General features: G+C 34.4%; 1 protein-coding gene across 2 annotated transcripts in view; it reads left to right on the forward strand.

Annotated features, from left to right (window-relative positions):
- The window catches only part of BMPR2 (bone morphogenetic protein receptor type 2), a 152,635-nt gene that overhangs the window by 98,304 nt on the left and 29,487 nt on the right, over window positions 1-24,844 (forward strand). For both annotated transcript variants that reach the window (XM_037153462.2, XM_037153461.2), the window contains 6 exons: window positions 12,014-12,124; window positions 13,144-13,235; window positions 15,123-15,353; window positions 16,048-16,162; window positions 20,785-20,945; window positions 21,681-21,828. In XM_037153462.2, the coding sequence (XP_037009357.2) occupies window positions 12,014-12,124; window positions 13,144-13,235; window positions 15,123-15,353; window positions 16,048-16,162; window positions 20,785-20,945; window positions 21,681-21,828 (858 nt within the window). The remainder of the gene's footprint in view (window positions 1-12,013; window positions 12,125-13,143; window positions 13,236-15,122; window positions 15,354-16,047; window positions 16,163-20,784; window positions 20,946-21,680; window positions 21,829-24,844) is intronic.

The raw sequence follows: 24,844 nt of genomic DNA on the forward strand, positions 1-24,844 counted from the left end.
CACAGCTACCCAAGCATATTTTAGATAATTTGTTAGTTTTAGGGTATTTGCCAATTTCCCATAGGTCTGAGCAAGTCACATGGCAAAGTTCAAAGTTTAGGTGTGAGGAGGTACATTCCATCTACCATGAGGCTGTGTGGATATATTTTTATTACAAGAAAGTGAGAATATTAGGAAACAAAAAAGAGTTACTTTCTAAATTTAAAAGTCAGCTTTTTAGCACATATATATTTAGTGCCAACTCATTTTAGTATATTATAAATTTCTCACTCCTTTTAAAATAAAAATGGTTGCATATAAAAAGGGGTAATTAAAATGTACCCCAAATGGTATAAATCAAAATTATTTCTCATTTTGCTAGCTTTTAGTACAAATGTTTTAGTTATGTAATTTTCTACATTGTTTAATATTAGCCTGTTAGGAAAGAAATAGCCTTCTTATTATAAGGATCAGTAATTTTTCCTTTTTTGTTAGGTCAGAGTTTTTAGTTGATGATTTTTTAAAGTGCTGGATCTATCAAAGGATTGGAGCTATTGAACAGTCACTCATTTAAATAGATGAATATAGATATTCAGTAAGTTGACAGCTGTTTGAAGGGGCATCATTGAGGGGGATAGAGGGATTGAGTAAAAAGAGAAAACGGAAAAAACTCATGAACACAGACAACAGTGTGATGATTGCTGGTAGGAGGGGAGTCCCGGGGGGTAGAGGAGGATATGGGGAGGATAAATGGTGATGGAAGGAGACTTGATTTGTGGTGGTGAATATACAATAGAGTGTACAGATGATGTGCTGTGGAATTGTGTACCTGAAACCTGTATAATTTTGTTAACCAGTGTCACCCCAATATTTTTCATAGAAAGGAAAAAAGATTGATGTGGTTTCTTTTGCAGTTTGATACAATACTAAAATATTTTTAACTTAAATTGCTTTTATCATACCTTTACTTCACAAAGATCATAACTATGGATTTTTGTATATGTTTTTGTTTAAAAACCATGAAAAGCGGTGGACTAGAAATAGAATTTCCAGTATTGCCCAGAATGTCATCATTGCTTTTAAGCAGAACATGTGGGTGCTTGTGGGATAGGTTTCCAGACAGGAAAAATATACAAGGAGAAAGAATGGAATATTTAAAAAAAGGAAAGTTAAGAAAGAAACAGAGCGAGACAGAGAGCGAGAGATAGAGAGCAAGCTTGGGTTAAAGAAGAGCTAAGGGGATGGGAAAAAGTGTTGGAGAATGATCCAGTACGAGCAACAATTATTTAAAACTCCATTGGCCTCATCACTGTTGCAGGGTTTCTGTCACTTTAACTCTCTACTCTCACTATATAAGGAGTGGGATTTGTAGGAACTGAACAAAATTTGTGGACAGTTCGGGTGAGAATAATCAATGATGATCTGCTGAAGACACTGTTCCTTTTAGTATCCTTTCATGGAAGACCAGATGTATATGTTTAGAAGGTCCTTTTAAAGAATTGTCAAATAAGATACAGTATGTACTTTGAGAGTAGGGGATAAGGGAACAATCTGGGAACTATGGAAGAGATGAATTTCAAGGATTCCAATGGTTTTAAATACAGGTTTCCTCCACCCTCTGAAAGTAGAGTGTTTCTATGAAATATTGTGTAAGCTGAAATAGTGTAAAGCAAATAAGCAATAACCTAGGACACATCTTACTACTAACAGATGCACAAAATAAATCAAGATAAAGCGTAGATGTTCACAGACATAATTCAAAGCTGTAGCAGCTTGATGCTGAGCTGCTGAGTGTAGTTCCTGTGGAAAGAAGTTGTCAGTGCCACTCTCTCTGTGTTCACGTTCCACGCTGAGTCCATAATGGCTCACTGCAAAACAAACACTGAACATTATATACTTTTTGCCTTTTTCCCTAAAAGTGAAAATCCTCATCAGATTTTATTTTACTTTTGAGAGATGGGAGGGGAGGGAGAGACAGAGGGAGAGAAACATCAGTAGGTGAGAGATATATCCACTGGTTGCCTCTTACAAGCCCCCAACCAGGGACCTGGCCCACAACCCAGGCATGTACCCTGACTGGAAATGGAACTGGCAACCCCTTGATTTGTAGGCCAGCACTCAACCCACTGAGCCACATCAACTAGGACAGATTTCTTTCAGTTAATGAAAACAGATATTAATACGGACCTTTTGTAAAACTGGAGTAGTGTAAAGCACACTTTCAAAAAGCTTTTATTTCTGTTCTGTCTGTACCCTAGAGTGCATCTTTTATTAACTCTGGCTTTCTTGGTTGCTAGCTAGTACCTCTGCTGCCCCAAATTAGAAACAGCAAGAGGATGTGCAGTTTTTTCATTTGTCTACTTTGTTTAATATATTCTCTTGCCAGCAAAACTGGATAATTTAAAAATACTAAACAGAACTGAAAAAATATATATACACACGTATACTTATGGAATGTTCTTATGATGCTTAATAGGGATTGCCTACATTGATCTTTACTTATCATTGTAATAAGTTCCAGACTCTGCCCTGGCTGGTGCAGCTCAGTAGAATGAGCACGGGCCTGCAAACCAAAGGATTGCGGTTCGGTTCCCAGTCAGGGCACATGCCTGGGTTGCAGGCCAATTCCCAGTAGGGGGCACACAAGAGGCAACCATACACTGATATTTCTCTCCCTCTCTCCTTCCCTTCCCCTCTAAAGATAAATAAATACAATCTTTAAAAAAAGAAAATAATTTCCAGACTCAATACAGGGGAAAATAATTGTATTTGTTATATAGAAAAGTAACCCTGAATGAATTTCATCTGGTTTTCATTAGCATAGTTAAGTCTTAAAAAAGTTATTAAACAAAAGCAAGGCACAAAAATTCCATTTATATAAAATTCAGAAATAGGCAAAACTAAGCACACAGAGAATGTAATGCTGTTAAGAAAAGCAGGGAAATGATTAGCACAAAAGTAAGGATATTGCTGTATCTGGGGAGGAGAAAAGCTGTTATCATCAACAAGGAGCAAGTAGGTTGTTTTGGGGGTTCTCGATGTTTTATTTCTGGGCACAGGTGGTAGCTTATGTGAACATTTGCTTAATAATAATTCACCAAACTGCATTTGCATTATAAACACTTCTGTGTATATGGCTTATGTTTTATAGTTTTAAAAATGGTTTAAAACATGAAAACTATATGTGAAAAGTAGAAAAAAGATAATTTTTTTTATATGTCTGTCTTGCTTTTCTTATAAAAGTGAGCATAAGTTACTATCATAATTTAAAGAAATCAAACTAGGGTGGGGATTATCTGTTACAGTGCAGTTCATATTTTTTGGTCCAGTCAGCAAATAACTGGAAAATATAATTTCCATTTTTATAGTCAAATTATTTCATGGTCATTTCCTGAGAACAAGGGTCTTTTGGATGAATTCTGAATTTGTCTGTGTGTAGCAGTTAGGAAAATCTCTGGGTGATTTGAGTCTTTGGTATGATTCTGTATTGTGAGAATTTTTATGTGGTTTTGTTTTGTTTTAAATAACAAATATTGCAGCAATTAGATTTCTATTTTTCTAATATTAATTTAGGCAGAAATTGACTTTCCTTACTTAATTGGGGTTTTTGGATCTTGATTGATGTTTTCTAAGAAGTATTAAAACAATCATCTTTACAAAAATCATCTTCAGAACTGTTACATGGAGCAACAACACCTTTTGTTTTATTCTATTTATGTACAAATGCAAAAATAAAATCTGAACAGAATAGAGGCAATTAGGCCTGATAGAATTATACCAAAAATAGACTTCCGCCAAGATGGAGGCATAGGTGGAGACACCGTGCTTTCTCACACAACCAAGTTGAGAGACAACTAAATATTAGCAACAGAAAACACAGTCAGAACACAGAAAATTGAACTTTTTGGAAGTCTGTTAACAACAAATTCTTCAGCCTGACCGGTAAGAGGGGTGAAACCAGCAGCTGGCAGAGCGGGGTTGCACAGGAAAACTCGGTCAGATGGACTCAGGCACAGGGTTGGACCTAATGAGCCACCGAGCGAGCGACCGTGGGGAAACAGCGAGGGAGCAGGGCTGCGGGTTGACTGTGGTCGTGCATTCGTGTGCAGATAGACAAGCGAGAGAGTGGGCGATTGGATGGGACCCAGCCGGTCCCCAGCGGAGGGCGCCGCCATTTCCGTGCTCTGACCCCACCGCTACATACAGCGTCACAACCCAGCGACCTGGGAGTCCAAGGCTCCGCTCTTCATACTTAACGGGTGCAAACAGACCAAAAATGGCTCAAGAAGATCTCAAAGCCCCAGAACCTATAAATCTAAGCAATGAAGAAATAGCAAAACTCTCAGACGCACAGTTTAAAACACTGGTGATCAGGATCCTCACAGAACTGGTTGATTATAGCCACAAATTAGACAAATATATGAAGGCGAAACTAATTGAAATGAATGGAATTGCACAGGAAACCAATAGTAATGAAAAGGAAACTGGGACTCAAATCAATGGAGTGGACCAGAAGAAAGCAAGTAATGGCCAAACAGAAAAGAGTGAAGAAGCAAGAATTCAAAAAAAATGAGGTGAGTCTTAGGAACCTCCAGGACATCTTTAAACGCTCCAACATCCGAATTATAGGGGTACCAGAAGGGGGAAAGGAACAGCCACCAGTGGAAAACTTATTTGAACAAAAAATAAAGGAGAATTTCCCCAATCTGGCAAAGGAAATAGACTTCCAGGAAATCCAGGAAACTCAGAGAGTCCCAAAGAAGTTGGACCCAAGAAGAAACACACCAAGGCACATCATCATTACATTAGCCAAGATTAAAATGAAGGAGAGAATCCTAGAAGCAGCAAGAGCTAAGGGGACAATCACCTACAAAGGAGTCCCCATCAGACTGTCAGCGGATTTCTCAAAAGAGACCTTACAGGCAAGAAGGGACTGGAAAGAGGTATTCCAAGTCATGAAATCCAAAGACCTACAACCAAGATTGCTCTATCCATCAAAACTTTCATTTAGAATAGAAGGACAGATAAAGTGCTTCTCAGATAAGATCAAATTCAAGGAGTTCATCATCACCAAGCCCTTATTATATGAAATGTTAAAGGGACTTACCTAAGAAAAAGAAGTTAAAGAAAGATGAACAGTGAAAGGACAGCAAACTCACAGTTATTAAGAACCACACCTAAAACAAAAGCAAACTAAGAGGATAGCTAGATCAGGAGCAGAAACATAGAAATGAAGATCACATGGAGGGTTAGCAACAGGGGAGTGGGAGAAGGAGAAGAGGGGAGAAGGTACAGAAAATAAGTAGCATAGACAGTAGATAGAAAATACATGAGGGGCAAGAATAGTATGGGAAATATAGAATCTAAAGAACTTGAGACACATGGTCATGAACTAAAGGGGGGATAATGGTGGGGACGGGGGGTAGGGTGAATGAAGGGGGGAATAGAACAACTGTAATGGCATAATCAATAAAATAAATAAATTTAAAAAAAAAAGAAAAAAAAGAATTATACCAAAAATAGTTTGAGAATATATTTAATGGTGTTTTCATTATACTTCAATGGATTTTTTTAAATGTAAGGATGGTCTGCAGATTAATCTTTATCTTCTATTTACTAAAAATTCTTAATCTATTAAATGATATTTTACTTATTTAATGACTATTCCAGTGAAATGAATTAAGCATTAGTTTTAATCCATTCTTTAATAAAGAAATATAATGCTGAAATTCATCCTCCTAATCACAAAATACCTATATTAAAGACATTAAAATGATAAATCTTCAAAGCTAGAAGGTAATAAGAAAGCTAGGGATTGAATGTCTTTCTTGTTTTCCTTTTAGACATTTTATTTTGTTTTTTGGTGGTTTAATTTAGATTGTTCCTCTTTCTCCCTCCCTTAACTGTTCCATGTTTCTTTTATAAGTCAGCTGTAAAATGCCTGGACTCAGCAGAGTATTGAACGATTATGTTTATTGTTGTTACTTGTTGTGTTTGTTTCTTACAAGTTAAGTCTATTCACAATGATTTTGGCATGTTAAATTTAAAAGTCTTAAATAGTATTAAATACCAACTTGGGAGAAAAACAAGAAATCTGCCTCTTCCCAATTTGTCTTTAGGACATTAAACATAAACATTAATCTAATTATGATTACTGTATAGTTGCCATTCTAAACATATTACTTAAAATAAATCAAAATTGTTTATTCCTTGTAGAAATATTTGTTCAAAACATTGAGCTGTGCAAATATATTATCATTACAGAAACAATATTTAGCAATCTGAATTATTTTGCTAAGGAATTAATTTAACGCTGATTACATTTTTATCTTAAATGTTTTTTTCTCTGCTTTTATGAAATGTACATTGCTTTAAAAAATTTAAAAAATACTCTAATTCCTAATTTGCTTTTTTCATGCAGAGTTGTAAAAGATTTAGGAGTCAACATCACCACCAATGTGTTATATTTAAGATTTCCTTTGTCGCTTGCTGCATATGCAACAATGTTGTTCTTTCTTTGACACAGACCCAGACAAAGGCTGAGTGTAGCAAAGAAGCAAACAGCAGGCCTCCAGTAGTGGCCCCTGCCTGGCTCCAGGATTTGTAAACAGAAACATCCCAGGCTCCAATAAGGCAGACAGCGGTTCCCTGTCTGTTTTGCATTCAGGAAGTGCTTGCTTGTACAAACCGAGCCATTGCACGCAGGCATACATAGCAGTGTTTACATTTGGCTGAGTAGTTAACTGAAAAAACTAAAAGGGAGGAAGAAGAGGGCTTATGAGCTAGAAGAACAAAACAATTTCAGGTATAACATATGTATGTAAAAAAGAAAAAAATTAAAAACAAAAAACAAAAATTAGGAGTTTTCTGGTTAAGGCCTCTTTATTGCACACATATGTAAATACACATTGAAATATTTTTTTTCTGGCAGTTTTTCAGGGATCTCATATTTTTAGACCATGTCACATATCCTGGAAAGTTTTCCATTTGAAGAATTTAACCATTAGCATGGCTTTAAAACATATTTAAAAATCTACTTAAGACTTTCCTGTATATGAATTAATGTTTTCCATTGCAGATTTAGGGTTAATGAATATTTTTATGTAAAAGTTATGTTGCATTTTCTTTGTAAATTTGCAAATAAAATAAAAGAGAATGCTGAGGCTTCAAGAAACATTAGAAAAGTCACAGAGAATTTTGGTATTAAAAGGACCTTCAAAGTCACCTACTATAACCAACTTTTTAAAAGCAGTTTAATATATTTCAGTAGCAAAGTTATAGGTACAGCACAGAAGACAAACATTACAAAAATGTTCTTGCATGTAGGGAAATTCAGAAAAGTATAGTAAGTGGATGGAATCTACTGTATATTGTCATTAAGATATTTACTTTTCTAAAACCAATTTCTGACATTCTCCAGAAACATTTTACAAGCTTATTTATTTATAGTTGTTATAAAGCTGAACTCTGAAACTTGTTCATTGAAACATTTTTAATTGTTACACATTTGGCATGGATAGCACACATGTTGGTGTCCTCAAAAAAGGCCAAGTAGACAATCCTCACTTCCCCATTTGCCCTTGGAAAGCACCAATAGCTGCATTGTGGAAGTGCAGACGTTTTGATATCCTGAGGAATTTCTTATACCAAAAACTAAAGGATATGTTTGGGAATCAGAATTTAAGTGGACTCTGATAATGTCTAATTTCATCGACTGCCACAGTACCAAGCCTGTAGGTATTGAAGTTTCTTCACTATAATCAGCCAAGATGGATGCTATAGAGTTTTTGTATTAAAACTCTTAATTATTTAGAAAAGTCCCTTAGTCTTTGTAGTTTGTATTTTTTACATTCATTTACAACAGGTTAGGTCATCTATTTTTAAAGCCCAAATTAGATTATAAAAAACATTAAGGCAATATCACACATATCAAAGGATGAGATGGAAAAATTGAAAATCAGTTTCAGTAATTTGTAAAAACATAATGATCTGAGAATCTTGACTAGGCTTTGAGAATATCACCATAAATTAATTGATATTCAAAATTATGTCCCCAATCATGTAGAAGAAAAATTGCTTTAGCTCTGGCTGGTGTGGCTCAGTTGGTTGGAGCTTTGTCCCATAACTTAAAGGTTGCAGGTTCATTCCTAATCAGGGCACATACCTAGGTCGAGAGTTCTATCCCTGGCCCTGTCACGTACAATCCCTGCTCTGGTCTGGGTGTGCATGGGAGGCAACGAGTGTATGTGTCTCTCTCATGTCAATATTCCTCTTTCCCCCTCTCTCCCTCCCTCTGTGTCTCTAGAAGCAATGAAAATAAAAATGTCCTCAGATGAGGATAAAAAGAAAAGAAATTGCTCCAATATACTTAACTCATGAAAGCAGGAGAAAAGTGTACTTTGTTTTTAAGAGTATTTTGTACAAAATGGTTCAAACTTTTATAGAAACATTTTATTGTAGATACTTGTTGGCCTCTTTTCTGACATTTTGAGCTCTGCTGAAAATGTTTTTCTTTTTTTTTTAAATTTTTATTTATTTATTTTTAGAAGGGAAGGGAAGGAGAGAAGGAGAGAAATACCAATGTATGGTTGCTTCTGGTGCATCCCCTGCTGGGAACTGGCCTGCGACCCAGGCATGTGCCCTGATGGGGAATCGAACTGCGATCTTTTGGTTTGCAGGCTCGTGCTCAGTCCACTGAGCTACACCAGCCAGGGCTGAAAATGTTTTTAAATAAAATCATTTATCAGTGGCACTGACAGACAAGGAAATTGCCCTCTTTTTTTGGGATGGGTGGAGATAAGTCATTTAGTTTTTAGTGTGTTGTTTAGATATCTCTAAAATATTCAGTGGGACATAAGGTACATTTGTTAAAGAAACTCCATGTACATAAATTAATTATTGCAATTTTTGAATCCACATATTCCAGAAATTATTCTAGCTGCTGTATGTCCACATCAAAGAAATTTTTCTGGCACACGTGTTTCTACTTATACAGCTAACAGTGAGTCAGGTCTAGGGCAGAGATCTCTTCCCTGTCTTCCATTATAAAAATTATTCAAGGCTTTTAAGTTCTAACTCCTCATCATTGGTTTAGGTACCCAGTATTTGACTCTGCCACTAGTTCTCTGCTTAAGGATGTTTTCAATTAGGTCAAATGTAGAACGGAGTATCACACGTTTATATCCCAGTAGTTTTTTTCTCATGGATTGTCTACATCTGACATGCAAAGGAAAACATATCACTTAAGGCTGTTTTGCCTTTTATTCCAAGCAAAACCAGCACTTAAGTTTTTATGAAGCATGTTTAAATCCTACCCCCTATAGCCTTTGTGTAGAGAGAGGGGAAGGGAGGGAGAAAGAGTGGGAGAGAAATATCAATGTGTGGTTGCTTCTTTGCGTGCCTCCCTTGGGAACCTGGCCTGCAACCCAGGCATGTGCCTGACTGGGAATTGAGCTGGTGACCCTTTGGTTCTCATACCAGCACTCAATTCACTGAGCCGCACCAGCGGGGTCTAACTACCATTTTTAAGACTGAAAATAGCTCTTCTCATCTCAACTATTTTAAGTTTCCTCTTGGTAGTAGAAGAGCATGTCTACTGCAAAAGACTGTTGAATTTCACTGCAGAATAACTGGTTTTTTATTTAGATTGCTGGCCCTTGTGTTTTGTTGGTTTTTTTTTTGTTTTTTTAATGGATGCATCCACAAAGAGTTTGATATCATTATTTATTTTAAAGGTAGTGCCATATATGTTAATTTTGCTGAATAAAGTAGGGATCTTTTGCAGAAGAAAATTACCAGATTATATATTTCTGATGCTAGCATTGCTTTGTACTCTGCAGATGTCATTAACAAAACCATCTACATAGAGAAAAGCTTAAAAGACTGCTGTTTGAATAGACATACACATGTGAGGAACATTCTTTGATTCACAACTGCTTTCATTCCTTATAGAATCTATTGTTTGCAGGATCCTTGTTGACTTCATGATCAGCCCCAAGTTTCTTCTCACAAACAACATCCCAGATGTTGAGACCTTTTGGTTTCATATCAGGCTGATTTATCTGCCTCAGTGGTTTTTCAGTAGCCCACAACTATGCAAAAACAGTTCAACTGTACTTAAGAACATCTAAATGGTTTTGTCCCTTCTCCCACCTTTTATTCTCTAGTTCTCTCTAAAGAAATCATTTGATAATCCTATGTTGATGATTCTCCTAAGATATAGTCAAGTGTATTTGATTTATTATGGGCCTATTTTAGACAACAAAGGTCACGTCATAGTAACAAATGTTCAGTTCAATAGGAAGGTAGAACAATTTAAAATTTCTATACAGCTAATAATATGGCCTTAAAACATATGAACCAAAAATTGATATAACTAAAAGAAGAGACAAATTGTTAATCATAATAGAAGATTTTAACACCACTTTCTAGTAATTGATAAGCAGTCAAAAATTCAATTAAAAGAAGATTTGAACTACTCAGTAAATAGACAAAAACATGTTTATCAGCATCTTGCTAAAAACCACTGAGAGAATGATGTAGAGCAGTGGTGTCAAACTCATTTTCACTGAGGTCCACATCAGCCCTTTGAAGGTCCTCGTGGTTGCCTTCAAAGGGCTGAATGTAGAGCTCCTTGCCCCTAGCTAAGGAGTAAATACATTTATATAGTCCTAAAATTATATTCAGCCCTTTGAAGGCAACTGTGAGGCTGATGTGGCCCCTGGTAAAAATGAGTTTGATACCTCTGATGTATAGTCAAGGTTTAAAACCAAATGTGATTCCAAAGACTGTTTTCTTAATATACTGTTCCATCTATGCTATTCCATTATAATTAATATTTTAATAATTAAGAGCATAACTAACAGGTTTTTTGTTTAATTGATTGATTTTAGATAGAGATCTAAATAAAGATCTAGATAGAGATCTCCCTCCTAGAGAAGGGTGATCTCTCCCTTCGGGAGAGAGAGAGAGGGAAAAAACATTGATTAGTTGTTCCACTTATTTATTCATTCTTTGGTTGCTTCTTGTATGTGTCCTGACTGGAGATCAAACTTGTAACCTTGGCATATTGGAACAACATTCTAACCAACTGAGCTACCCAGCCAGGGCTAACTAACAGGTGTTTCAGTGTTCCAAATCTACAGTCTATATAAAATAAGCTATATGATAAAATATATAATTTTCCATTATTAACAATTTATTAATTTTTCCCTGGTTGGTGTGGCTCAGCGGTTGAGTGCCAGCCCGCAAATCAAAGGGTCACAGGTTAGATTCCCAGACTAGGGCACATGCCTCGGTTGCAGTCCCGGTCCCCAGTAGGGGGCACACAAGAGGCATCCACACACTGATGTTTCCTATTCTTTCTCCCTCCTTCCCCTCTCTAAAAAATAAATAAAATATTTAAAAAATATTTTTAAATTTTCTTTGATGTAAAAACATTACTGATTTGACTGTATATTGATACAGCCTTTCATATTTAAAATTTTTTTATTTTAAAGATTTATTTATTTTTAGAGATAATGGAAGGGAAGGGGAGAGGGAGAAAAACATCAATGTGTGGTTTCCCACACATTGGGAACCTGGCCTACAACCCAGGCATGGGTCCTAGTTGGGAATTGAACCAGCAACCTTTTGGTTTGCAAACTGGCACTCAATCCACTGATCCACACCAACCATGGCTATTAACTAAATTTCTTATGCTGTACTTTACATCCTTTTGACTATTTTGTAACCGCCAATTTGTATTTCTTTCTTCTTTCATCTTTTTCACCCATTAGCTGTTCTATGTATTTGAGTTTGTTTCTGCTTTGTTTGTTCATTTATTCTGTTTTTTAGATTCCACATATAAGTGAAATCATATGGTATTTGTCTTTCTCTGTCTTACTTATTTCCCTTAGCGTAATACCTCTAGGTCCACCCGTGTAATCACAAATGGTAAGATTTCATTCTTTTTTTATGACCAAGAAATATTCTATTGTTTATATGTACCACATCTTCTTTAACAATAACTGTTTTAAAATTTGTTTGCTTTTAGGTCCGCCTCATTCATTTAACCGAGATGAGACAATAATCATTGCTTTAGCATCAGTCTCTGTATTAGCTGTTTTGATAGTTGCCTTATACTTTGGATACAGAATGCTGACAGGTAAAAATGTCACCTTTTATTCTGTTGTTTATTAAATATGCTATTTAATTGAAATTTATTTTCTCCTTTTTAAAATCTCCATGCTAAAAAACTTCCATGCTAAAGTAGCTCCCATCTTTCTCTTTTAACATTTTTCCTTCAGTGTTTATAAATTTTCAAACATATACAAAATACCTCTCACCCAGCTTCAGTGATTACATCTATATATCATCTATAGCTCCCCTCAGTGCACTTGTCTCTGCCACTTTTTAATTTAATTTAATTTTATTTGCCTTTTCAAAATATTTTACTTCAGAATAATGTTTAATATACAGAAAAGTTCTAAAGGTAGTACATATACCATCACACAGCTTTCCCCATTTATTAACATCCTATATAACCTTGGTACATTTAGCAAAACTAAGAAACCAACATTGGTACATCACTATTAATTAAACTCCAGGCTTTATTTGGGTTTCCCCCGTTTTCCCACTAATACCTTCTTTCTGTTCCACAATCAGCCACTTGATTATTTTAAAGAAATCACAATACCATTTATTTATAAGTACTTTAGTATTATTGCTGAAATAGAAGGACTTAATATATATATAATCCCAATATCATTTTTATATCTTAAAAGCAATAATTTTTTATTATTTTCTCAGTATGATCAAATGTTCAGTTGGTTCTAATAAACTTTAGGTTTGATGAGGTTTTTAGGAAATTATCATTTATGCATTAACTTTGAATAACTTTTATGAAACTATTTTTAATGTCTTGGTAGTATTTTGTAAGGTTTTAAACTAAGTTTGTTTCTGGTATCATCTCCCAGAATTCAGCTTTCATCTTAGTCATCATTCATCTTTATTTATAGATAATTCCTAGTTTAGTAAATAATTTTACTCCCATTGACATTAGGCATTAGTCTTGCTGCCTACCATTCTGTAGCTTTTCTTTTTAATAGTAATATAATAAAAAAGTATAATAAAATCTTCATTTTAAGAGAAGCACACAGTAACTTCTTTTGCCTATTCCTATAGGAGACCGCAAACAAGGTCTTCACAGTATGAACATGATGGAGGCAGCAGCATCAGAGCCCTCTCTTGACCTAGATAATCTGAAACTTTTGGAGGTAAGCTTGTTCTTAGATTATGAACTGTTCTTTCTGCTCCCATATTTGAGACAGTGACTTCATTCACTCACTAAATCATTTGTTTATTTATTCAAGAAGCATTTATTGAGTACCAGTTTAGTGCCAAGTCCTATTCTAGGCAGTGAGAATGTACCTGAACTATACAGATATCCCTCTTGAGGCTTCTATTCTAGTGGGAGAGAATCTACAAACAGGAAAACAAATGTATATTATATCAAGTAGTAGTAAGTGCTATGGAGAAAAATAAGACAGATAAGATAAGAAAGCTATGGAAAGGGGGTTATTTTTAAAAGAAAAGGAAGTGACCTTTTCAGTACAGATTTGAACTTTCAAGTATGGGAATAAAGTTGTGAAATTCTGAGAAGAACGTGCCAGGTAAGGAATCCATAGTAGAGACAAAAAAAATATTACTTGTCTGTGCATATAGTTTATATTTTTATAGACACATAGTACTATTATATATTCCATAGAGTTTAATTTTCATTTGGTAATTTCTCAGAGTCTATATTAAAAGTTTTATTATGATGTTTTATTCTTTATTAGTATAAACTATGATCACTAAACCAGAGACTGTTAAATAATAGATAACTATGGTCCTGAAACTACAGAGACTGTTTAAATAATAGATGTGGTAGATATGATAATATAAAACATTTTAAGAACCTTCCTTATGAGAGAAAAACATAACAAGTTAAAAACTAAATTCACAGAAAACATAGAATTTATACAGAGCTAATATAAATCCGTGTGAAAGAAATAATTAATAAAAATGGACAAAAAAGATGAACTGTCAATTCACAATAGAAATGTGGCTAAAATATGTATTACAATTAGATATCCAATTTAGTAAATTAAAAATATATTTACTAAAACCATTGGATTTTATCCTGGACTAAGTAAAAGAAACTCTCAAACATTGCTGATTTGACCATATGTTGAATGGTTAAAAGGTTGTAAACCATACAGCCTTTCTAAAGGACAATCTATCTGTTAAATTTTAACCTAGACACAGTGAGTGAAATATAACAAATATTCTTAAATAGGTTATGGTAAATCCCTAACCTAGGTCAGTAAAAAGTAGAAGAAAGCTCCAGCAGCCAAAAATTAACAGATTGCATTTTGCTGGTACTTTGTTTATTAAGTAACTTTTAATTATATCCTGGACATTGTGAATGTTATATTGTGCAGACCCTGTGTTCTTTAGATTCTTCTGAAGTGTGTTCACTTTCAATGTTTGTTTTAGTAGGCAGTTATCTTGGTTAGACGTACTGCAAACTCGTCTCAGGCGGAAGCTCAAATCTCAGTTCAGTTATTTTGTCTCTGGCTGGAGTTTGTCTTGTGCATTCACTCAGTTTCCCTCTCTTTGATTCTTCTTTCTGGAATTCTCTCCTTACTTTCCTGTAGCTGTGGTTACTCCAAAATCTGTCCTCTTGTTCCTGAGGCCAGAGAGATTGTGGATTTCCTATTGCATTTTTAGCTGTACTGTACAGAGCTGATTTCAGCCTGTCTTCAGGCTAAAAGCTATAAAATTGGGTAAATACTCATATGTTGTTCCCTTCTTTTCAGTCTTGACTCCTCTCATAGTTTATTTCCTTTTGTTCATTCTCCAGCACTTTTAGTTTCTTTTAGAGTTTTTTTTAGAGTTTATCATTGCTGTGTTTGGGAGGGCTGGGTCTAGTAGGAGCTTCTTGAGCCATATATTTGAAAAGTTCCATATATTTATTAGCTCCTTGATGATGGAGTAATTCAACCTTTAAGCAGTAGAGAACTATGGCACACATATAGACTTGCAGTGTATTTAGTAAATTTGGTTGTTCCATTGTGATTTGAATTAATACCTTGCTTTCTTCAAAACAAATTTTACAGCTGATTGGCCGGGGTCGATATGGAGCAGTATATAAAGGTTCCTTAGATGAGCGTCCTGTTGCTGTAAAAGTGTTTTCCTTTGCAAACCGTCAGAATTTTATCAATGAGAAGAACATTTACAGAGTGCCTTTGATGGAACATGATAGCATTGCTCGCTTTATAGTTGGAGATGAGAGAGTGACTGCAGATGGACGCATGGAGTATTTGCTTGTGATGGAGTATTATCCCAATGTAAGTTCTTAATAAATATCAACTGGCATTTATATGAACAGTCAGTTATTTAGTAAAGCATTGCCTGTTTGCACACTGGTTATTACTAAGGGTCTACAGTGAGATAAGGATCTCATACCAGAGTGTGAATTAACTAAGTCACTAGTTAACTTTTTAATACCCTCCCATCTGATGCCCCCCAAAAGACTTTCTTGATGAATAAAGCAGTGCTTTGACTGACATTCATTCTGGTGCAAGCTCCTTATCCCAAAATGGTTGGTAATAAATAGTCTGTGGAGGAACACCTTGATTAGCACTGACATACATACTTACAAAAGTCTCCTGTTTTGTGCTTGTAAAACATAATAACAATATAATTTGTATTTGTACTGGGAAGGATACAGTGTAAAGAAAGAACCTAAATGACTCTTTTATTTTCTCTGTTAATTTGAAATTTAAAAAGCATTCAAAATGAAATAACCATAATTTTCAATGTTGAAAAAATAAAAATTTTACACTTAATTTTTTTCATTTTTTCCTTCACTCTACCCACAGAAATGTCTTATTAACCCCTTCAAGATTCTGAAATGTCATAATTTATTAGATCTTAGTGGAATCCTAACATATGCAAATCCTTTATAAAGCTAACTTACCTTCTTATGTTCAAGTATATTAACTCCACTTTTTTGTTGTTGTATTTTTTTCCTCCACACAGGGATCTCTATGCAAGTATCTTAGTCTCCATACAAGTGACTGGGTAAGCTCTTGCCGTCTGGCTCATTCTGTGACTAGAGGACTGGCTTATCTTCATACAGAATTACCTCGAGGAGGTAAGACAGTGAAGAGGAAATGAATGACACTCATGTAGAATAGGATTTTCAAAGAGAAATTTTATTCATATCATCAAAGTAAAAGCATATATTATGTATAGCAACTTTATTATTGGCCAGCTATTTAAAAGATTTGATATGAGAAATATATTTTAAATCTAATAGGAAGAATAAGAAAAATAACTAAAGACTCCAGAGGAGTTATAGATGCCATTGAGAATTTAAAATTTTTTTAAAATTTATTTTTAGAGAAAGGGGAAGGGAAGGAGAAAGAGTGGGAGAGAAACATGAATGTGTGGTTGCTTCTCATGTGTCCTCTATTGGGGACCTGGCCTGCAACCCAGGCATGTGCCCTGACTGGGAATTGAACCAGCAACCCTTTGCTTCACAGGCCCATGCTCAGTCCACTGAGCTACACCAGCCATGGCCCATTGAGAATTTAATTAAAGCTCTGAACACTCTCCATGAAAAGATATATGTATAGGCAATTCTTTTAAGTATGTTCTTTTGATTCTAGAGGGTTTTAAGACTCTCAGAAGTTCATCTGTCAGTCTTGGTTAAGAACCTCTTAACTAGGCTGTATTATATTTTCCTTGTGTTTATTTTGCTTATTTAAATGAACTACAGTACATTATTACTTCTTTAGTTTTAACTTCAGATAGATCTTTATTCCAAAGGTTGGTTGGACTTTAGTATAAAACATAAATATATCTTTTTATAAGTCAGTGCTTTGCAGAGCCTGGTTTGGTCAAGTCTATCAAGGAGAAAATAGCAGGCTTCAATAAGAATAATTTTTGTTCTCATGTAAGAATCTAGAGAGAGACAGTCTAAAATTTGGCAGCACCAGGCTCCTGTATTTCTCCTCCATTATTTATATATGGCTTGTATTTTTAAGGTCACCTCATTGTTCATTATACTCTATTCTGGTAAGCAGGGAAAAGGAAGGAAAGGAAGAAGGAATTGCCCTCTTCTGCCTCCAGAAGTTTCACTCTTATGTTTATATTTTGTTTCCCAGAACTTAGTCTATGCTTAGTTACTACAGTTAGCTACAAGAGATGCTGAGAATATAGTTTTGTTTTATTTTAGCTGAGTTCATTGCTCAGACAATACTGTGTTCTGTTACTAACCAGGAAAAGAAGAATGCGTGGTGAGGAATCAGTCTTTGCCAGTGTTTCAGAACTATAGGGTTATGTTCCTTATCAGAACTGTGGTTTTCTTCAGCTTTTATATATATTTTTCCTAGTTCAAAGCATCTCCTTAATACATTTGCTTTCTCACTTTGTTTCAAGATACACCTCATATCACAGGAACCTCTAAATTAGCTATGCTGTAAAAATCTACCTTTGTGTTTTCTTAAACTTTTATGCTTTAAGCATTTTCCTGTCATGCTATAGCCCGGAACATTGTTTTTTCAGTTTCTCTGACCTCAGTAGTGAAGAGGATCCTTAATGTTTCAATTTCTTAGATCTTTGTTTCATTGTATAATAGCATGGATCATCTTTTCTAGCTTCTGCTTCATATATAAATAATTTCTCCTGAATGATTTATCAGTTCATTTTTATCTTCACATCTTGCTCTTCCTGAATACAGAACTGATCATAGTTATTACCTATGTCAGCAACTTGATGCACTCACTCACTTTAGTGCTTTAGCACATTAACCATTTGGACTATGTTTCCTTACTCTTAAATATTACTATAGCTCCTTTAAAGAGCTGGCTTAGCACAGAACTTAAAATACCATTCTAATCCCCCTTGTCAAGGCTTGCCTAATGCAGCAAGGTTTCAAGTTGAAAACATTGGCTGAAAAAATGATTGCCATCAAATAAGAGTTTTATTTAAATGCAGATCTTACTCTTAAACATTACTTAATATTTTTACTAGTTTACCTTTTTTAAAAAATGAGTATACACATATACATGCTATTGTAAAAATATGTTTAGTAGCTATTTGAACTTACAGTTTTACTATTTTAAATATAGTCTGAATATTTCAAAAACATTTAAAAGGTCATTTCACTTTTTTTCAGAGAACTCTGTTCATCCCAATATCTTCAGATACAATACTGCCATTTAGAATAGAAATTTTGTAATAAGGAGTAATGCTATTATTATTTATTCATCTGTTCCAGAATAAGATGGAATTGAACCTATTTATTTGTAATTGGTTCTCCCTATGAATATTTTCCTAGTGATAATATAAAATGTAACTTATTACCACAAAAAATGTAAGAAAGATCATGTACAGATCACTCAAACCTAACCAGAAAATTACTGTTAACTAGTTTATGTTTATCTTTCCATGTCCTTTGCATGCTCATTCTCTCTCTCTCTCTCTGTGTATGAATGTCCACAGAAACTTTTTTCATTCAGATTTTTAAAAATCATAATTAATATTATGTCCTAACTTTCCTTTACGATATTTGGTGCAGAGCTACTGCCCAGGGCAAAATCATTGTATATTCTGCTCCTTTCTATGTAACATCCCACCTCCAACAAAAAAGATTAAAAGGAATACTGAGGAGATCTTTAAAGGAAAAAAGTCTGAAAAGGACAGTCTATAGTTTTATCCTTTGCATTGGTGATAAATTCTCTCTTGTCTCGTATTTTCTCTTCTCCTCTTTTCCCTGTTTCTTCATTTTTCTCTGTCTCCTTTCGCTTTCCTTTTTTTTTGGCAGAATGTACTACCCAGTCTTCCCCTCTGGCTGTCTCACTGAACCACTGCATATTCTTCCCATTATTAACCTGGCTTCCTTATGTGTAAAATATTTTAGTTTAAGTATTGATTTTGTATTATTATTATACACACATTTTACAATGTCTTCATAAATTTTCATATACAAATATAAGCTTGAGATTATGCCACATATACTTATGTTACTGTTTTATCCAGAGTAAGAAAAGCAGCTGTTTATTTAGGGGTTGAGTTGAGCCATGTTAATACAAGCTTTGGAAGGTGGGTCTAGGAAATGGGAAGGGGAGAAAATGCAAAAGAAATCAGCTCTTTACCTGGTTGGTGTAGCTCAGTGGATTGAGCGCAGGCCTGGAAGCCAGGGGGATTGCCAGTTTGATTCCTGGTTAGGGCATGTGCCTGGATTGCAGGCCAGGTCCCTGGTGGGTGGGGTGGGTGGTGGGTGAGGAGGTGACCACACGCTGATGTTTCTCTCCCTCTCTTTCTCCCTCCATTCCCCTCTCTCTAAAAATAAATAAATAAAATCATTTTTAAAAAAGGAAATCAACTCTTAGATAAAGAAACTTGGTAACTGTTTTTTTCTTCCAATTGTGCTGTTGCTTTTTTTTATATGAAAGGAATCATTATCCTCTTTTCAGTTTCATTGTTGGTGAAATTGCAGTCTCATAATTGTTAATGAGAATAATATAAATACTGAGTCTATCTGTGCTTCAATATAAACACTCAAACATCATTAACTTTGTTTGGATTGCTTTATTTCTTTGTATAACTAGTGAGTTATTTTAAAATTTAGAAATTATGCTATATAATTTTTTTTTCATTTTAAAAGCTATGGCCCTAATGTAAGATTTATATCAAGTTTCCTTACAGAGGGGAGAAAATTATGTGGTGTTCTTTATGAGAAGGTGTTTTTTAGGTTAGATACATTCTTTTAATCAGCAAGCATTTTGTCTGTGTTGACCCTTTTGAATTTAGGAAAAATACGTTTTTTCTGCCTTCGTGGAACATACAGTCTAGTGATAAACAAGTAATAGAATAAGTATAATAGTGCTTTGCTTCTCTGTAAAATCAGAAAACAGGTTTTCATATCTGGATGAGAAATAGCAGCTCCATCACTTGTTTTCCCAGTCTGTTGTAAAACTATTTCTAGTTTGATTTGAAGAGCTGAGGTGGGCTTAAGGACATGGCTGCACGTCAGGGCAGAACTGGGATGTTCTGTCACAGGTTTGATCTGTTAAATCATAGGAGAAAAGTGTAACGGATATACACAAATTTTGGAGGCCTGTCAGTTTTTTTTTTTATCAACACTGTTTCAGGTACGTTGACTTTTGTTGTTGTTTATACCAAATATCCCTTTCTCTGTTGCCTTCTTTTGCTACCATAAAATGAAGAGAAAATAACAAGCGTGTGCTAAAATTAGAAGCTACAGCATGTTGCAGCTGAAGTTTAGAGCTTAATTAATTAGACATACAACAGGAGTTATGTTATAAAATATAATATAGTAAAAGTAGTGATATTATGAATTGAAATATTGATTTCTTATGTCCTTTTTTATTAGAAAAATAATAGGTAGAAAATTAGCCCTGGCTGATATAGCTCACTGAATTGAGCACGGGCCTGTGAAGCAAAGGGTCACTGGTTCGATTCCTAGTCAGGGCACGTGCCTGGGTTGCAGGCCAGGTCCCCAGTAGGGACACATGAAAGGCAACCGCACATTTATGTTTCTCTCCCACTCTTTCTCCTCCCCTTCCCCTCTCTCTAAAATATAAATAAATAAAATATTAAAAAATTTTCTGGATGAATGTTAAAAAATAGGTAGAAAATTAACAGTATCTTTTATATTTATATGGTAGTCTCTATTATTTGGGTGGCTCACTTCATATCCAATAGTGGTCTTTAAACATTAATAAACATTTGAAATTATCCAAACAGATCATTATAAACCTGCAATTTCCCATCGAGATTTAAACAGCAGAAATGTTCTGGTGAAAAATGATGGAACCTGTGTTATCAGTGACTTTGGGTTGTCCATGAGGCTGACTGGAAATAGACTGGTGCGCCCAGGGGAAGAAGATAATGCAGCCATAAGTGAGGTGAGTTTATACAAAAGGTATCACACTTTGGTCATTCTTTGAAAACATAATAAATTGCATTTAAGAATTCACTAATTACTCAGGATAATTATTCTAGATACTACCAGTCGTAGTTGGTATGTAGCTTAATATGCCAGTCGTAGCATATTAAGAATTACAAAATTAAAACAACACTGCATAAAGTTCATCAATTCATTATGGAAGTCCACTGGCATTCCACCTCATTTTTTATAAGCATTAGAAGGAATTTTTTTGTAGGAACTGATTTTTGAAGCAGGGGTTAAAATTATCAAGGTGAAATAGGACAGTTGCTTTCTATTACTACTATAACATAGAACATTTCTTTCCTGACCTTTTTCTGAGTTCACATACCAACATCTATACATATATTACATTTCGTATTTTGTGAAATTTTTTAAAATATTAAATAGTGTACACATTGTTTTGTAGTTTTCTCACACTGTCTTACAGGTTTTTTAATATCGATATGCATAGGAAGATCTAGATCATTCTTTTTGACTGATTCTGTTCAGTAGGATACTTATCACAGTTTATTCAAGAAGGACATTTTATAGATTGAAAAATCAGGTATAGAATACTTTCAGTGACAGTTGACCCTACATGAGTAGGGTCAAGTAACTTATCATTGACATTGTTGGTATGAAATTTATGTATAGCTTCTGTCTAACATATGCCTTTCATTCTGTTTCTAAAAAATATTGCTCTAAAAATCAGGTTGGCACAATCAGATATATGGCACCAGAAGTTCTAGAAGGAGCTGTGAACCTGAGGGACTGTGAATCAGCTTTGAAACAAGTAGACATGTATGCTCTTGGACTAATCTATTGGGAGATATTTATGAGATGCACAGACCTCTTCCCGGGTAAGAGATATGCTATCAAAAGTTGATATATGAATTTGAAGTGAAGTAGTTGTATCTTCTTTTTCTATCTATATTGTCAACTTCTGTGTTTTTACTTTCATTTAAACTTTTAGTTTATTGCCATCTAGTGTTCAGAAACATGATTAGCCAGAAGAAAAACTTTTAAAAAGGACTCCATGTTTGCATCTGAGTGCAATTTCATTAATTGCTTATAATAACTTATCTAATTGTGTTTAGTTTGGTCTCTGATTGCTTTAGCAGTCATCGTTTTCCTTATGCACTGTTTTCCTCTGAGCATTTGAAAACCTACACTTACATTGTGTACTGAATTGACCCAATAAGGAATTAGAAGCAATGAGTGTTCCAATGAATAACTTCCTTTTCTTTTCTCTTCTCTTTTCCTCCCTCCCTCCCTCCCTCCCTCCCTCCCTCCCTCCCTCTCTCCCTCCCTCCCTCCCTCCCTCCCTCCTTCCTTCCCTCCCTCTTTCTTTCTCTTTTCTCTCTCCCTCCCTCTCTTCTTTCCTTCCTTCTTTTCCTCCCTTCTTTCTTGTTGCTTTTCTGCCTTTCTCCCTTCCTTTCAATGAAAGAACATTCATTTGACATAAATGCTTTTTTGAGACTTGCTTGAAACAACCAAATGAGTTTATAATTTTTCTCCTTTTGTTAGGACTTTTTACATCACTATCATAATTGTCATATAGAAATGTTACCAATATGTGCATTGCATTTTTCTAGATGGTACACAAAATGATTTGATATTTATGGTCTCTATTTTATAGAAAAAACACTATTAAAAACATCAAAAAGAGAAAAACTGTCAATTGAACCAACATTGGACAAATCTATGAAATGGAATTATTTAATAAAAACAATAGTTTTTATACAGTAAGAGTTTCTGTACAATAGAGAAATTAGTAGTGGGGTTGAATTTTTTGCTTTTAAGACAGTAAGCAAACACTAGTTTATAATTCTAAAATACAATGAAATATAATTATTTAGATTAATTATAGGTCTTACTTAGAGGTACATTTTTCAATACAGAGTACTCAATTGAGGTGTTTTTCTGCAAATAGCAGGAACTGTAGTAGAATCTCAGTATTGGAATTTTGAAACTTTTTATTTATATTATTAGAATTTAGGTGGTAGATGTTTTTTAATTATTCTAATACAGATTGTTGTTTTTTAGAGAATTATGTCTGACTAAAATGTTTCTTATAGTTATAGCATTAGTACACTGACATCAACAATATTTTTAAACTACTACATTCAAAGAATATTGTTTGGGGTTTGATAAATAATAAAGAACAGTATTCATTGTTTGAAAAGGGAAAGGCAATTAAATCTTAGATGAGTTGTAATAGAACTAGAAGGAGTTTTAAGAAGGAAAATAGGGTGTTATTATTTAATAATACAGAGTTCCAGTTTGGAAAGATGAAAAATATTCTGGAAATTAATGGTGGTGATACTTACATAATATCATGAATATTCTTAGTGCCATCGAACTGTACACTTGAAGATGGTTAAAATGGTAAATTTTACATTTTATATATATTTAATCACAATGAATGATAAAAGTAAAGGAAAAAGAAGAGTTGCATTAGATACCTTATAATCTTGGATGTGGAAATGAGGAAGAAGATGTACATGTGAGAAAAAATGTAGAGAAGGAACCTGTTGGTTTTGATGAACAATTGGAAGAAAGTTTAAAGAATTGAGAAATATTCATAGATTTGAAAAACAGTGAGGGTGGCAACCAGGAACTTAGGCAAAAAATACTAGTTTACACTGGAAATAGGAGTTAATTATGAAGACTTTTGGATGAGGTATTGGTAGACAACTGAAGATAATTTTTAAAAGAATAAAGAGGAGCCCTGGCTGGGTGGCTCAGCTGGTTGGAACGTCATCCCATATACCAAAAGGTTGCAGGTTTGGTCCCCAGATAGGGCACAAACCTTGGTTTTGGATTCAACCCCTGGTCAGGCGCATGTGAGAGGCAACTGTTCCATGTTTCTCTCTCTCTCTGAAATCATTGAAAACATCCTCAGATGAGGGTTAAAAAATAAATAAAGAGCTAAGATTAAAATGATTATTTGGGAATTGTTTACATGCACTTGGTAATTGAGAATCTATGATTGGATACAATCCCCTAAGAGAACACATGGAGACAGAGGAAAAGTTGTTGAATAAAGACTGAATATTAGGAGACCCCCCTGCCAAATAGGTTAGTTACAAAGCCAAATGGTCAGAAAAATAGTGAGTAAACCGAGAATTCATAGTATCTTGGAAGTCCATAATAGAAAGTGTTAAGAACTAAGATTTGACAGGAATATGTGTAATTGAAAGGAAATAGAATTGACAAACAATCTTTGAATTTGAATCAGAGGAGCTCACTAGTATTGTTAGAGGAGTTTCTGTACAATAGAGAAGACAAATATTACAGAGTATAGGAGGGAAACATATTAAGAAAGCACAGGTAGAGGTTACAGGGCACTCAAAAATTTTAACAATGAAATAGGGGGAAGTTGAGAAAAAGGATTCCATAAATATATTAATAAACCTAAAGAATAGCATATAATAATAAAATTTTTGTAAAACATTTTTAAAACTAATATGTTATACCTTCAAATGCAGTACATGTTTTATTAATAAATGGGAACACTGTGTAGGCTGACTCTCTGTAAAATATTAGCAATTTAAATGAATTAGATATTTCTTTTACAAAGGAAGAATGAAATGCTACAAAGATTATATAAAGGGCTGAGAAGGAAGGAAGGGAAAAAAGGCAAGAGAAAGAAAAAGGAAGAAAGAAAACAAGTGTAATTTAAGAAAGGGACAAAAATTCCTTAATGCTTCCTTGGAGGAATAATTATTCCTTAGAGGCATAATTAACAAGTAGCAATGAAGTGAGAAGCATGGGATGGCATCTGATAGTTTTAGATATTTTATCTATTTTAGACAGTTTGAGAGAAAATGGGATTATAAAACTTCCCTTGAGTAATTCAGTAATGATCAAGTT

The sequence above is a fragment of the Artibeus jamaicensis genome, unplaced genomic scaffold (genome assembly GCF_021234435.1).
Source record: "Artibeus jamaicensis isolate MK-2021 breed Jamaican fruit bat unplaced genomic scaffold, CSHL_Jam_final contig_391, whole genome shotgun sequence".
Taxonomy (NCBI): domain Eukaryota; kingdom Metazoa; phylum Chordata; class Mammalia; order Chiroptera; family Phyllostomidae; genus Artibeus; species Artibeus jamaicensis.